This window comes from Canis lupus, chromosome 16 (genome assembly GCF_003254725.2).
Source record: "Canis lupus dingo isolate Sandy chromosome 16, ASM325472v2, whole genome shotgun sequence".
Classification (NCBI taxonomy): Eukaryota; Metazoa; Chordata; class Mammalia; order Carnivora; family Canidae; genus Canis; species Canis lupus.
This window is the reverse complement of record NC_064258.1, coordinates 15,338,329-15,354,652: the sequence shown is the minus strand read 5'-3', so window position 1 is coordinate 15,354,652 and position 16,324 is coordinate 15,338,329. Positions and strand designations below refer to the sequence as shown.

Sequence of the window (16,324 nt, the reverse complement as noted above, 5' to 3'; positions counted from 1 at the left end):
GTGTGAAGTGCTGATGGCAGTGATCCAGTTGATAGGGGAAGTTAATGAAGTAGAAATGGAAAATGTAAATGTAACATGAAGTCTGTGATGTAAACAAAAGATAGGGAAAAACTGAATGGAAACATAATGAAATCGTATCTCTTTATGCTTTGTAGAATGTTCTGAAATAAGTATGTATTATTTCTTATTCAGTAAAAATAATTTTTAAAAAACCACAATGCATGAAGAAAGGCTTCGAGTTAAAGATGGCAGGTTGAACATGTGTTTACTCCTACCTCCCAGAATCCTCCTAAAGCAAGAGCGAAGGGACTTGTAAAAGGAATGAACCAGGAGACGACAGCAACCACATTCTGGAAGCCTAAAAGCAGATGACTGGGTGATCACTGATTTAGAAAGCTAAATCCAAAATTGGTATTGAGGAAAGCAGAAAAGAAACTCAATTTGCACTCCACCCCTAGCCCCTACTCAAGACTTGGAATGAGCCTTACCGGAGACGCTAGGTATCTCTAGAAATGAGGGCAAGGTGCAGTTAAAAACAGGATGGGTGAGACATCTTGCAGAGAAGCATGTGAGCACTACCATGTCCCCTCCACAGCCTCCCTGAGTCCGTATAGCCAGCATCTGCCTCTCCCAGCCCCAGTAGATAGCCGAGGCTTCTCTGGAGAAGCCAGATGAGAGAATGTCTGAACTCGGACACCAGGCACAGTGGAGGGTGGAGCACCATGCTGAAAACAAGAGAATAAGAGGAGTATGATGTGCAGATACTGAGATCTCCAGCCTTCATGCCTAACTTGGCTCTCAAGCGATGGAGCATCTGGGATGGAACCCCCAGGGAGCATGCTGGACAAGTCTTGCCCAGACACTTTGGGGACCAGAACGAGGTACCTCCTCATGAAATGACTCAGCAGAGCCATCCTACTGGGAAACCCTTCCCTAGCAAGCCCTACCTAAATGCACCAAACTTTTAGTCTCTTTGGAGTATTTTAATTTTAAATACAGACAACCAAGAACCACAGACATTTGGGAAAAGCCTCTCATATACAGAGACCAAAGGAAAAGAAAGCAGAAAAAGTAAATTTGAAAGAAACCATGCAGAGAGATTTTTAAAACTATGCTTAAATATATACATATATGCTTGTATAATATTTATAACATATATGTATTTCACATTCCTTAAAGAGATGAAAGAAGTGAATACATCCATGATCCAAAAGTATAATGCTTATTATAAAAAAAAAATAGAAAAGAACTCTTGGAATTTAGAAATAATACAAATTAAAAAGTGTTAGAAGATAAAGTTGAGTACCTGTCCCAGAAAATAGAGCAGAAAGACAAAAGAAATAATGAAAGAATCTTAAGGGATCCCTGGGTGGCGCAGCGGTTTGGCACCTGCCTTTGACCCAGGGCGCGATCCTGGAGACCCGGGATCGAGTCCCACGTCGGGCTCCCGGTGCATGGAGCCTGCTTCTTTCTCCCTCTGCCTATGTCTCTGCCTCTCTCTCTGTGTGTGTGACTATCATAAATAAATAAAAATTAAAAAAAAAAAAAGAATCTTAAAAGACAAAAGAAATAGTGAAAGAATCTTAAAAAGTAAAGGTTGGAACTCCAAATAATAAGAATATCAGAGAAAAAAGAAAAGAAAAGCAAATATAGGGAGGAGGGAATTAGCATGAAATAATTCAAGGAAAATTCTCAGCACTGGAAGACCGGTTTACCAGATTGAAAGAGCCCAGCAGCCTCCCTCGCCTCCCATCCTCCCCTCAACCCACTCCAAAGAGCTTCCACCCCATCGCACCACCAACGCTTCTCTTGCTGAGGTCACTGGTGTTGCCAACCTGCAGATCCAGTGACACGGCAGACCCCTGCCTTAGATACTTCAAGCAAGAAGTTTCGGAGCAAGCGAGGACAAAACAATCTTATAAGTTTCCGAGGGGTAGGGAGGGCCAGTGGAGGGGAGGGAGTTCATACAAAGAACAAGAATTAGAATAGCCTTGGACTTTTCAACGATATTGGAGAAGACAATAGAGCAATACCTTTAAAAGTCTCTAAATTTTAAAATTGGAAAATATTTTCTGACCATTCTAGAGTTTTATATCAGTCAGACTATTCTCATTAAATGTGAGAGATGAAATCGACATTCTCAAGGTCACCCGTGCACCTTTCCTCAAACTGGGGGAGGCGCTTTGCTGAAATGAAGAAGCACACCAAGAAAGAGGTGTCAGGAGCTCCAATACAAGCAAGGCGAGAGCAATCCCCAGGGTGCTGCCCAAGGGGGAGCCCAAGAAGACAGCTTTGTACCTGGAGGCAACCAGTCCAGACTGGAGCACATCAGAAAATTGTGAAAAATTTTTTCTCCGAAGAGATGAAATTAAGAAATACCCATTCTGTCTGAATGTTTTGAGGAGAGGCTTACAGAAAGGGTGGGAGAGTTTGGAGCTGACTTAATGAAAATAGTAAGCTAAGCCAAGGAAAAAATTATAAACCCCAGGGAAGACAAAAAGTTTCCCCAGACATAGAAAAATAACTGTAGTATACTACCCACTTCAATTTTATGTAACATTTATGTAATCTAATAATGTAAATGCTCAGTATTAATCCAACCAGAAATGCAAACTAAATTGGAATGATCAGGGATTCGGAAGTCGACAGGTGATGTTTACCATGAAAATTCAATGAATAGCAATAGGAGTATGTTCCTTAGAGTTATGAAGGGAAATGACCAAAGAATCAACTAGAGGAATTGGAAGAGTTGCCCCTAAGGAGCAGGAAATATGGGTTGGAAGTGGGAAGAGAGCTTTTTAAAACAACTTTTGAAAAACTAATGCTCAGCCTGTGTGCATATATAACTTTTTAAAAAGATTTTATTTATTTCAGGGAGAGTGAGCAAGCATGAGCAGAGGGGAGGGGTCAAGGCAGAGGGAGAAGCAAACTCTGTGCTGAGCAGGGAGCCCAACACAGGGTTCAATCCCAGGACCCCAGGAACATGACCTGAGCCAAAGGCAGATGCTTAACCGACTAAGCCATCCAGGCACCCCCATATATAACTTTTTAAAAAAAGATTTCAAAAATCTTTTGAAAATTGGGGCACTTGGCTTGCTCAGTCCAAAGAGTGTGTGACTCTTGGTCTCAGTGTCTTGAGTTCGAGCCCCATGTTGGGTGTAGAGATTACTTAAATAAAAAAAAATTTTTTTAATTTATTTTTTATTGGTGTTCAATTTACTAACATACAGAATAACCCCCAGTACTCGTCACCCATTCACTCCCACCCCCCGCCCTTCTCCCCTTCTACCACCCCTAGTTCATTTCCCAGAGTTAGCAGTCTTTACATTCTGTCTCCCTTTCTGATATTTCCCACACATTTCTTCTCCCTTCCCTTATATTCCCTTTCACTATTATTTATATTCCCCAAATGAATGAGAACATGTAATGTTTATCCTTCTCCGACTGACTTACTTCACTCAGCAAAAAATTTTTAAATGCATTAAATAAAGACTTTAAAAATAAATATGCCAAAAATTTTAAAAATCTAACAGAAAGTACAGCCATAAAACGGTTGGAAAGCCAACGTCAACCATCATTTCTCTGCTTTCAGCTGGTGGAAAAAGTTAATGTGACAACACTGGTTTTTACTGTCTAGTAAAATGCAAAGTTTCATCAGCATAACTCAAAAAAGAATAAATGCAGAGAGAGTGAAAATCCCACACAATTCTCTCTCAAGACAACACTTTATTCCTTCCAATTTATGAGCATATGGTAATACACACACACACACACACACACGGCTTTAATTATATAAGTAATACATAAATAAATTCTCATTGTAAGAAAATCCAACAATGTAGAAGTACATTGGCAACTTGCTTTTTAATTACATATCTTCAACATCTTTACATGTCAGAATATATAAATCTCTTTTCTTAGTAGCGGATTGTAGTATCCTATGTATTGACCTCATAATTTATTTAAATGAATTCCCATTGATGTACATTTAGAGTGTTTACAAGTTTCAATTCTTCATGAAAGATCCTTTATAAGTAAATCTTGTGTACTTCTCAAAACTTATTTAGATGTAGACTTTCTTGGGATGCCTGTGTGGCTCAAGTTGGTTAAGCATCTGCCTTCAGCTCAGGTCATGACCTCAGAGTCCTGGGATGGATCTCGAGCCCTGAGCCCTGAGCCCTGAGCCCTGAGCCGGCTCCCTGCTCAGCAGGGAGTCTGCTTCTCCCACTACCTCTGCCCCTCCCTGCCCCTCCCCCACACATGCACATGCATTCTCTTACTTTCTCTCAAGCAAATAAATAAAATCTTAAAAAAAAAAAAAAAAAGTAGACTTTCTGGGCCAAAGGATATACCCATTTAAAAATTTGATACAGGGCACCTGAGTGGTTGAGGCCAGGTCGTGGCCTTTGGCTCAGGTCGTGATCCTGGGGTCTTAGAATCGAGTCCCACATCGGGCTTTACTGATCACCAGGATGTTTTATTTTATTAATTATCTTCTGATCATTGTCCTTTTGGATTATTCATCTTTTTATTATTAGCTTGTAAAAGCTTTTTATTTTTTGTAAAATATTTTTAAAAGTTAAAGATATCAGCTCTTTTCTCATGTATATGAATATGTTTTTGAATATATGGTTTACCTTTGTATTTGTGTGTGTGGTATGACTATTTTAAATTTTTATATGTTTGAATTTATCAATTTTAAGTTTCTATATATTCAAATTTACCCATAACCTTTTTTTGGTCTGGGTTTCGTATTAAGTGTAGAAATACTTAGCCCCTTATTCAGTATATGATTATAGTTCTTGAGCCTATGAGCTTTTCAAAAACCTCTAAAAATAGTTGAAATCTGAAGTAAAATATTTCTTGCTCCAGAAAACAAAAGGAAAATTGCAAAATGCAAACAGTTAAGTATTTTAACTAAGTGTCTGCAAATATAACATTATATCAGCTTCATTAACTATTAAATGTAGTGCTCACAAACACATGATACATTTGGAAACAATTTGTAGGATAAATTTTTTTTCCCATCTTGCAAGAGTTCTCAGGAAGAAATATAATTACAGAGATCACAAGCCAAGCACAAATTAAATAAGTTCCTCATCACCCAACAATGTCAAGGCAGAGCTACAGAAATTGTTTCAAAAAGATTTACACCTAAAAAAAAAAAAAAAAGATGTACACTTAAAAATGAGAGTTGGTATGTGTTGGGCACATGTAATGTCTGCTATGATGGGCCAGACAGCCTCTAGAAGGAGGATCTGAAGTCCCAGAGGGCTAGGCACAGCCACTTTCTCAGCTCAGAGTTGTAAAAAAAAAGTAAAGGAGGTGGTTTTTTTCCCTAATAGTAGTATGATTTCATTATTTGTATCTAAATTTGTGGGGTTTTTAAATTTTTATTTATTTATGATAGAGAGAGAGAGAGAGGCAGAGACACAGGCAGAGGGAGAAGCAGGCCCCATGCACCGGGAGCCCGACATGGGATTCGATCCCGGGTCTCCAGGATCGTGCCCTGGGCCAAAGGCAGGCGCCAAACCGCTGCACCACCCAGGGATCCCTAAATTTGTGTTTTATCAGTAATTCATTTTGATGTGAAGATTGTTTTCTTATTGGGAAGCCAGTTGTCCCCACTCTATCCATTCATTTCCACTCCATTTATTTAAAACTTTCCCCCACTGGTTTCAAATTCTACCTTTGATCACAAACTATATTCCTGCAATATACGTGCCTTTTGTTTTTTTTTTTTAAGATTTTATTTATTAACGAGAGACACACAGAGGCAGAGAGATAGGCAGAGGGAGAAGCAGGCTTCCTAAGGGGAGCCCGATGTGAGACTCGATCCCAGGACCCCGGGATCACACCCTGAGCAGAAGGCAGATGCTCAACCACTGAGCCACCCAGACATCTCATCCTTTTTTTTTTTTTTTTTTTTTTTTTTAATGGGAGAACAAACGACTGCTTATAAATGCAATTTGATTGTCAATACTCCTTCAAAAGTTGTTTAGGGTGGGGAAAACTTTTTGGTGAGAGACAACTGGCTTCCCTACTGTCCAACAAGTGGAGGAGAGGGGCAAAAATGTGTAAATACAGTACATTTCAAGGGGGGAAGAAGTAAACGCCATAGAGAGGAGCACAGTTCTGTTCAGCTGAGAACATTGTAAGAGGTTGAGCAGAGTGAGGTCTTGAAGTAGGGGCGGGTACTGGAAGGCAGTGGTCTTCAAGCTGGAGTACCAGTGCCCTTGAGGTCCAAGGAGACTTTCCAAGAGGGATATGCCATAGCTGGCTTTGAGAGTTCAATAAATCCTTAGTCAATCTGTTCTCATTCTTAAAACTCCTCAATGAGAGCACACAACACATAGAGCCCCTGTGATGCTCATCCTCACCAATCACATCCCTCACCCATCCCCAGCTGATGAAGGAGTTCTTTCTCCGAAGTAGAAGAAGCCCTCTGGGTTACAGAGACGGTCCAGCTCGCAGGGGTACAAGACCACAAGTGCAGCGCCCTGGGGCCTGGATGGCAAATTCTTTTGCAAGTTAGATCATTTGCAATACTTTGCTTTCAACAAAATTGAAAACGAACCTAATTAAGTTGTCAGCTAATAGGTCATTAGAAACAATTTTTGATGATATGTTAACCATGTGCTTTCATAGCATTATAATTCAGAACAAATTCAAAGAATCAAGTGATGATTCTGTAACAAAGCTCCTGCCAGCCCATCTATATATCTATGTAAATGAGCTTCCCCCATGCTTGTATTTATGAAAACGAAAAATAGGAACAGATTTTATTCCGAACTCTCGTCTCAATCAAGTAATAAAGAATATTCATTCTCAGATAAGCAAACTAATTGGAAGAAAAAAAATTCCTCTCCATCTTTGTAAGAGCCATTTCCAATGTCTTCGGTGTTCTGTCTTGAGTGACTGTGCATCATTCGTTAGTAACAATAACGAAGGATAACTTAAGCCAGGAAAACAATCAACACTTAGAGCCCCATGGTTATTAGAAATGAAAGCAAAATTAAGCTTTCAATTTACATACACATTTTTGTGGCAGAGTGGTAGACGAGGAAATCAGTAAAAGGCTGCTGAACATAAAAATATGTTCTATTCGGATAAAATTCTGTGGGCAAAGTGGGAATGGAAATAGAAGTTCACGGTGAAAAGGAATGATATAAAAATTTCAACTATCAAAGAAGAACTTGTTTTTGTATTTTTTAAGTGAATAATGGTGGGTTGAAAATTGCTGGGGTTCTCAGATCCCACTGGTGATGTTAAAAAGTGACAAAAGAGTTTATTTTAAACCATTAATATTTACCATACTCCAGAAATTACATCTTTTGCAGTTACTGACGCATTTTATATGTTTATTCAAAAACGTGCAAAGGAGCGCTTAGTTTTTAAAAAGTGCTGTAGGGAGGAGGCACAAAAATATTTTCCGGAGTTTGTGAGGTCAGGGAAGGTATTTCTCTGACGCTGGAGTCATGGTGGTGCTTATGGCTCTAGCGCGGAGACAAGTATTTGCAGAGGGAGGAGCCCAGTGGCCAGAGGGATGCAGCAGGGCTCAGGGAGCCAGCAGAGGGCGGGTCTCTGCTTCTCCCCAGGAGGGAGAGAAAAGGGGGACAGCAGGACAACTGTGAGCTAGAGCAGGAGCAAGGCAGGGATGTGAGTGAGGGTGACTTCCTCTTTTTTGTGAGGCAGAGATTAGGATGAAGATGTTTTGAAGACTTGGTTGTGGGGAAGGCAGGCAGGGTCCGAGTTCAAAGCTGTAGATAAGGCATCGGGGGCCATCAGAGCTGCTCTGCTACTCCACACAGTTGGTTGGAGATTGGGTGGCTGCTCAGAGGAGAATTCAAGCATTCTTGAATTCTCAGAGAGAACCCGGTTTTGGGTCCCAGGGCATCAGCTGCTAGCATCCTGAGTGGATCTGATTTCCCGGCTTTTAGCTTGGGGATCGTGAGCAGGTGTAGTTAACAGCGAGGAGGCTTCCCAGGAGCACGGACTGTTGGCTTTGTTTATGAGTTTCCTGGTTTCTTTTCTCTTTCCACAGCACTTATCACCTTCTGACACACCATATAACTTATTAATTATGTTTATTACCTTAGGTAAGATGTCTGAGGGTGGGAAGCTCTGTTCTGTTCACCGATGCATCCCAAGTCATTAGAATAGTCCATCGCACATAGTTGGTGCTCAATAAGTAACCATTGAATAAATGAATTCAGTGAATGAATATGTTTATGCATTATACATTTATAATTTCCTTAATTAACAAACAAGTCATCTTCAGCCTGTGAGGGAGTTTATGCTGGGCACAGCCCTACCCATAGGGAAGAGAGTAAAGTTGAACTCCTACCTTACACTCCACACAAAGTAAAAGTAAATTTTAGATGGAACAAAGACTGACATGTAAATAATAAGACAATAAAAAACCTCTTTTTATTGAAAAAACTTCACTTCACTGAAAACCCAGAAGCCATACAAGAAGGAGGGACATGTGTGTGACCACAGGAAAACTTAAGAAAGCAGCCTGATAAGAGGTGGCAAAGTCAACAGACCAGCACTAGATTTGGGGACTGTTTGAAATGCTGATAAGAGAAAACGGGTTATCTTTAGCAGAACCAAAGGACTCTTAGTTGACAAAAACAGAACACAGTTCATACAGAGTCAACTTGAAAAGGCCAAGAAGGAAAAGAAATGATATTCAGATTGCCCTAGCCAGGACAGTGGGATTAAAGTATCAGTAAATTATCGATTTACACCCATCTGACTGAGGAAAATGTAAAAGAGCAGTGGTGTCTGTTGCTGGCAGGGAGGCCAGGGAAAAGGATGTTCTCCCGCACAGCTGGTAGAAATATGAATTGTCATAGCCTTGTTCAAAAGCAGCCTGATGACATCTATCAGATTAAAAATAGCCACACCTTTGACTCTGCAGCCCCACTCCTGGGACTCTTGTGGAAATAAAACCCCTGTTTTATAGTTAGGCATGTAAATCCACATGTGATTGCAGTACACATTTTGCATCATGCAAAAGACTCAGAACAAAAAAGAACGTTCCTTGGGAAGGGGATGGCTGAACACACCGCAGCACTGTCCTCACCGTGGGACTACGGGCAGCATTTAGGAAGGCAGTGGCTCTACAGAAACTGCTTTGAAGGGATTTCTACAAGATATTTGAGAAAAGGAATGGAGAGGACTCTGTATATGCCAGTTTTTATTTCTTTAAACCAATAATGGCCAGAAAATGAAAGCAGATAAACATAAATGTGTTGCCTTAAATACCTACATAAGCATAGAGGAAAAATACTATGTTAATTACAGGGGTTACGTGGGGAGGTCATAGCTGTGAAATGGGAAGGGATGGGCAGCAGAAGGGAAATGGAAAGAGAAAAAATACTGAGCTAAAAGAATATGTGCTAAATTTCATTTATGCAAAAGGATGCCTGTGTGTGTGTTGACATTTGAAATTACCTGCAGACCTATTGGCAAGTTAAAAAAAAAAAAAAGGGCAATGTGTGTAATCAGATGCTGTTTAAAAACCCAAGAGTTCCAAGTGCACCCAGATGTGGTGCTTGTGACTCTGGGCTGGGGCAGGGGCTCCGGGATGTCTGGTCTGTCAGCCTTGGACCTGGGTGGGGTGGGGGCTGGAAAGGTGTGCAGGGTGAGGAGGTGATTAGCCTTTTCATTATTCATTTTGACTAAGAGAAAGAAATTTTTGACTTTGGCCTGACCCGGGAAAGGGAATTAAGATCTTGTTTATAAAAGAAAAAAAAAAAAACCTGACAATACAATTTTTTTAAATGGAGGAGTCATAGAACACAAACTCCACATCTATTTTAACTTTTAGTCTGGTTTGTACTGATATTCAAGGCTACAGAATGTCCAGAAAATTCTATGTCTGCTCACTCAGCATTATATTTCCTCATGGTCTCTGAGAATTTTTGAGATGTCAATCCTAGGCTTCAGAAACCTAGTGCAATGAATGTGTTCTGGGTTCTTTCGTTCTCTCGTCTACTCCCCCACCCCTCCCTACCTGCTCAGCACACGACGGGATCGTGATTAAGATCGAGGTGCAGACCAACGATGAGGGCTCAGAAAGTCTGGAGACGCCGGAGCCCCTGATGGGGCAGGTGGAAGAGCACGGCTTTCAGGACTCAGAGCTTGGTGACCCGTGTGGAGAACAGCCAGACTTGGACATGCAGGAACAGGAGAATACGTTGGAGGAGTCCACAGAAGGCTCCAGTGAGTTCAGCGAGCTCAAACAGATGCTGGTGCAGCAGAGAAACTGCACAGGTCAGTTGGACAGGTGCAAGCCTGTGGGCAGGCCCCTGCTGTGTGGGGAAGTTGGGCTGTCCTTCAGAGAGGTCATTTGACATTGATGGGTTCACAGGTGTGACAGCCCAGGCATGGCCTCAGGTGCTGGTTTCCTGCCTCAGGATTTATAAGAATCTGTCTCTGGGCTGGGGAGAAGGTATTCCAGGCAAAGACTAGGTCAGATGCTGACCCCAAGGGATCCCAGAGATCACCTCTACAACTCCCTCCTTCTACAGGCACAGAAGGTCAACTAAAATGCCCAAAGTCATGCAATTGTGGGAAGGCTAGAACTTCCATCTCCTGATGTGTTTTTGATAGTTCTTCTGTCACACTAGAAGCCTCAGTGATCCAGAGAGCTCAACCCTGGCCAAGCATGTTTTTTAAAATAACGTACTGTCTCTTCCTGCTACAATCTAGCCATCACTTATGTTTAATTATAGGATATCTGGGTCGCCAGGATCCCTGGGTGGCGCAGCGGTTTAGCACCTGCCTTTGGCCCAGGGTGCGATCCTGGAGACCCGGGATCGAATCCCACGTTGGGCTCCCGGTGCATGGAGCCTGCTTCTCCCTCTGCCTGTGTCTCTGCCTCTCTCTCTGTGTGACTATCATAAATAACTAAAAATTAAAAAAAAAAAAATCTGGTCGCCATCCTGCGCTCTTGCTCCTTATGAGTTCAACAGTGAGGAAGTGGGCTCTCAGCAGCCTGATCTCAGGACATCTTGTGTGGCTGATTGTCTGATGCGGTCCTGAGAAAAGCTCAAGCTTGTCATCACGGTGTACTTTCTACACACACTATTAAACTTAGCTGCTGTTTATTCAGGAGTTTTTCAACTATATTCATAAATGAAATCAGCCTGATCCTTTCCTGAATCATTCTCATCTAGTTTTAGAAGTAAGATTATACTCAACTTATGAGGTGAAATGGGAAGCTTTTCTCTTTTTTTCTATATTCTGAAAATAATGTATAAGAATTAAGTGAATTCTACCAAATTTTTAAGGAACACACTTAGGTGTTTTGTTTTGTTTAAAGATTTTATTTATTTATTCATGAAAGAGGCAGAGACACAGGCAGAGGGAGAAGCAGGCTCTGTGCAGGGAGCCCAATGTGGGACTCGATTCCAGGACCCCAGGATCATGCCCTGAGCAGAAGGCAGATGGTCAACTGCTGAGCCACCCAGGGATCCCAGTTTTGTTTTTTAGTTTAGATGTTTTAGTTATTGGCTCTTTTGCATGTAAACATCATAGCAGTTTCTGTACTATTTGTACTTAGAATTGTATCTACATCCATTTTATTTAATAGTTTTTTTAAAGTATTATGCTGATGATATTTAAAATTTTTTCATTTTCTCTGTAGAGAATTTCTTTGCAGTTGGCCTTTTTGCACTTCATAAAATACCATAGACATCCTTCTTGATCAAAAGATATGGATCTAATTCCTTGTTTTTAAATAACTGCATGATATTCCCGAAAGTGTTTTAATACACAGGCTGTCTGTGTAAAACAGTGGAAGGTGCAGGGCAGACCATGAGGCTCTGCTGCAGTGGAGCCTCCAAGTAGAAATGCCAGCCTGCCCTGGGCACTCCCATTCATTCTAGTGAGAACTTCAGGAAAGTACTACGCGGTACTTGTTGCTGTTGTGTCCTGGATTTTAGGGCCAGCTGTTTCATTCTTATTTCATTAAAGGGGAAACAAATACAAAAAAGAACCTTTGATGCTCAAGGAGAGTTTCAATGTCCCAAGGTGCCTATTGACCCTGTGTCGCATTTTCAGGGTAAGCCCCCGGGTGACTAATTGCCGACCTCTGAAGCTGCCTCCTCCTTCCAGATCTTTTAGGCATCATGTTCCTTGGCTGTTCTGGTTTACTTTCTACTGAGAGTCCTAACAGGGCCCAGGCAGCACCAGCCACGACAGGAGGCCTGAGCTGGGACTGGCATACCTATGTCCCAAGTGTGACCCCACTATTTCCTGGGTTCGGAGAAGCAGCAGGAAGTGCCAAGGCCCAGCAGTCACTACCAACTACTTTGTAAGACCTGGGCCAGCTCATGCACACTGCCAGCTGGTTTCCCTGTCAGCTAAGGGGCAGACTAAATGGTCCCTAAGATGCAAGCTCTGAAAAGGTCTGGCTTTACTCTCTTTGGAACTATCACTTGGTATCTCTGGGGCTTGGATGCTCCACATCTGTGAAATGGGGATAATTCTTGCCTGGCTTATCCTATAAGAGATTGTGAATAAAAAGTCACAAGTTCTCAGGCAAGAACTCGAAAAGTTCTCATTTATTTGCTGTTAAGAATACTGCAAATACGGACTATTATGGCAGCTTCCATCTGACAGGTGGGCTCAGAAGTGAGTGCCTTCTCGAGTCCACAGTAACTGAGAACAGAGCTCTGCAATTGACAGCTTTTAGGGAGTGCCAAGTAAGTACGAGGCATTTGAGAAAATGCAAATAGGAGTCTGGGTCGAGGGCATTCCTCTTCCCTAGGACTTACATTCTGGGGGAACACTGTAGAATAGAACACCTTGTACATGATCTGGTGCTCCGAAAGGGCCAGCATAGAGGATGGAGGGCCAGGGAGGAGGAAGACATCCTACAGTTGGGGTATTCACAGAACTAAACTTACTGTGTGCACTGCCCGCATACCAGAATCCGAGAGACAGGCAGAAGAAACCCTCGGCCCTAGGTCCAGGGTTGGTAGGGTCAGAGCAGGTGAGTCACCCACCAGGGAGGAGAGGGGGTTGTAGTGCCCCATGATTAGGCCGGGGGTCCTGAGTCCTGGGGTGGCTGTGTGCTGCCAGGGAGGGGTTGAGGGCCACAGGTGAAGAAGGTTTTAGGGCAAAGACAGGATTGGAGCTGCATGATTTGGAGCCATGGAGAGGAGGGGGAGATTGCTGGAGGAAGGTGAGTACAGGTGGTGCTTTCAGGAAAGCAGCAGACCAGTAAGGCTGGGGGAGTTCAGGCAGAGGAAGGCCTTAGAGCTGGAAATGGAGCCTGATGAGTCCGCACCCTTTCCATACAGGTGGTAGAAACCCAGCCCTCAAGTAGCTCAGGTGCACAAGGGAAGGGGTGCTTATTGATCCACATAACTGCTGGGTCTACAAGGCTGCAAGCTTCAGGCACCTTGGGCCCAGGGGTCTGAGGGGGGAGGGTGCCTGCGTGTCCGTGTCCTAATTTCCTGCCGGTGGTGTCCGCCACCAGCTTGGGGAGATGGGCTCCCACCACATAGGGTTCCCAGAGAGGGCTCCCATGGGCCATGTGAGGCCTGGGCTCCTTCCTGAACCAAGGCCTGAGGCCCCACAGAGGTGGGCGACGGCTGGCCACAGGGAGCGGAAAGGAGTGTTTTCCCCAAAGGCGGCTCCCGGGCAGAGGATGCGCAGGCAATGTGTGGGGGCAAGGGCGAAGGCACCTTACCTGCCTACGTCCAGGGCAGAGGCCCCCGGGCAACGGCTGACGTTTGTCCGTCTCTCTCCCTGTCCCTGGAGCAGAGGGGATCGTGATCAAAACCGAGGAGCAGGAGGAGGAGGAGGAAGAGGAGGAGGAGGACGAGCTGCCCCAGCACCTGCAGGCCCTCGGGCAGCTGTCGGGGCGCTACGAGACCAGCATGTACCAGACCCCGCTGCCCGGGGAGCTGTCCCCCGAGGGCGAGGAGAGCCCCCCGCCGCTGCAGCTAGGCAAGCCTGCGGTGAAGAGGCTAGCGCCGCCGACACACGGGGAGCGGCACCTGGGCGACAGCCGCGGTTCCTCCAGCCAGCAGCAGCGGAACCGGCGCGGCGAGCGGCCGTTCACCTGCATGGAGTGCGGCAAGAGCTTTCGGCTGAAGATTAACCTCATCATCCACCAGCGCAATCACATCAAGGAGGGGCCGTACGAATGCGCCGAATGCGAGATCAGCTTCCGCCACAAGCAGCAGCTCACGCTGCACCAGCGCATCCACCGCGTCCGCGGCGGCTACGCGTCCCCCGACCGCGGGCCCGGCTTCGCCCCCAAGCACACGCTCAAGCCGCGCCCCAAGTCGCCCAGCTCGGGCAGTGGCGGCGGCGGCCCCAAGCCCTACAAGTGCCCCGAGTGCGACAGCAGCTTCAGCCACAAGTCGAGCCTGACCAAGCACCAGATCACGCACACGGGCGAGCGGCCCTACACGTGCCCCGAATGCAAGAAGAGCTTCCGCCTGCACATCAGCCTGGTGATCCACCAGCGCGTGCACGCGGGCAAGCACGAGGTCTCCTTCATCTGCAGCCTGTGCGGCAAGAGCTTCAGTCGCCCGTCGCACCTGCTGCGCCACCAGCGGACTCACACGGGCGAGCGGCCCTTCAAGTGCCCCGAGTGCGAGAAGAGCTTCAGCGAGAAGTCCAAGCTTACCAACCACTGCCGAGTGCACTCGCGGGAGCGCCCGCACGCCTGCCCCGAGTGCGGCAAGAGCTTCATCCGCAAGCACCACCTGCTCGAGCACCGGCGCATCCACACGGGCGAGCGGCCCTACCACTGCGCCGAGTGTGGCAAGCGCTTCACGCAGAAGCACCACTTGCTGGAGCACCAGCGCGCGCACACGGGCGAGCGGCCCTACCCTTGCACGCACTGCGCCAAGTGCTTCCGCTACAAGCAGTCGCTCAAGTACCACCTGCGGACCCACACGGGCGAGTGAGCGCGCCCGCCGCGCCGCCCGGCCAGGTGCGCCGTCAGGTGCGCGGCCCGGCCCGCCCCGGAGACCTACCCGGCCGCCGCGAGGCCCGAGCCGGGTGGGCAGGGGCGGGGCGCCCCCAGCCCCTTTGCTGTGAGCCCCCCTTCTCCTTTCGTCCCTCCTCCCAAGGACACGGGGGTAGTGAGACCAGGTCGCTTGCTGCCGTGTTTACCGAGGGCCCCGGGGGGGAGTGCGCGGACCTGGGGAACCCCTTCGGGCTGTTAATTTCCTTGACAATAAAATGGATGAAACCAATCAGCACGGGGGGAGTGATTTGGCCGCCGGCCACTCGGAGGGGCGGTGCAGGGCCACTTAGTTGGGGAATAGAACTTTATAATTACCTTTTGGATACTGTGGTTCTATTTGATAATAATAGAGTAATTTTTAAAAGACGAGCGTTTCCTGTTTGCCGTTTTTGTTTGGTTTTGAAGGGGAGGGTTTCAGAAGGTGGCCGAGGGCTTTGTGCCTAGTGTCAGTTGGCAGGTTCCGTTGAGCCCCTCTTCTGTGCTCATTCCCTGTGTGGGGCGGCGGAGGGGGCGCAGATGCCACCGATTATAAAATCGAAAAGATGTAGACAGGGCTGACGAGCTTGAAGCAGTGAATTAGCCTAAGGAAGGGCAGCCCTGCCTGGCTGCGGACCATCGCGGGCGCCTCGATGTGGGGAGGACGTGGGAGTTGACAGAGGAGTAGGACCCAGTTGATTAGAATAGTCAGGAAGAATCGGGGAGAGTTGACGGATCTGGAGACACCGTGATACAGCAAAAGCTACCCGCTTCCCTCAGGACCAGACAGACTTCCCGCCCCGCTTGAAATGCAGCTGGTGGGGCCTGGCATGGCCAGGGGTGCAGGCAGGGGTTAGGAAGGGGTACAGAGGCCCCTGGTGCCCGTCGTTGGGGAAGCCACAAAAGGCTCCAGTCAGACCTTTTTTATTTGTATGTTGCACCAAAGCTACCCTCTTTGGATTTGTTAAATGCACGAATGCACCCTCGTTCTAGGTATTCATTCATTTCCAATCGCCCTCCAGTGAAGCATAGAAAGAGAAACTGCAGGCGCATTACATTGCCCACAGAGTGGCTTACTCTCACCCTGCTCCTGCACTTGGCAGTGACCCAGAGAGAATTCAGGCAATTTGAAGGGACAATTCCTGGAGGCTAGCGGAGGACCGGGCTCAGCCCCATATGCCGGAGGCCAGACTTCTGCTGAAAACACGAAGAACAAGCGGAGAGATGAGGACTATTGGAGGGAGGTAGATTCAGTTGTGCGTCTGAAGGTGGAGAGGACCGGACGGCATACTTATGGGGTTCAGGAAAAGGGAGTTTAAGAGAGAAGGTGCCTTGTTACTGACT

The 16,324-nt window shown here is 45.9% G+C and overlaps 1 protein-coding gene across 4 annotated transcripts in view; it reads left to right on the top strand.

Moving 5' to 3' along the window:
• The window catches only part of ZNF777 (zinc finger protein 777), a 28,072-nt gene extending 12,702 nt beyond the window's left edge, over window positions 1–15,370 (top strand). For all 4 annotated transcript variants that reach the window (XM_025453705.3, XM_025453691.3, XM_025453700.3 and 1 more), the window contains exons 5-6: window positions 10,033–10,284; window positions 13,786–15,370. In XM_025453705.3, coding sequence (XP_025309490.1) covers window positions 10,033–10,284; window positions 13,786–14,942 — 1,409 coding nt within the window. In that variant the 3' untranslated portion in view covers window positions 14,943–15,370. The remainder of the gene's footprint in view (window positions 1–10,032; window positions 10,285–13,785) is intronic.
• The last annotated feature ends 954 nt before the right edge of the window (window positions 15,371–16,324 follow it).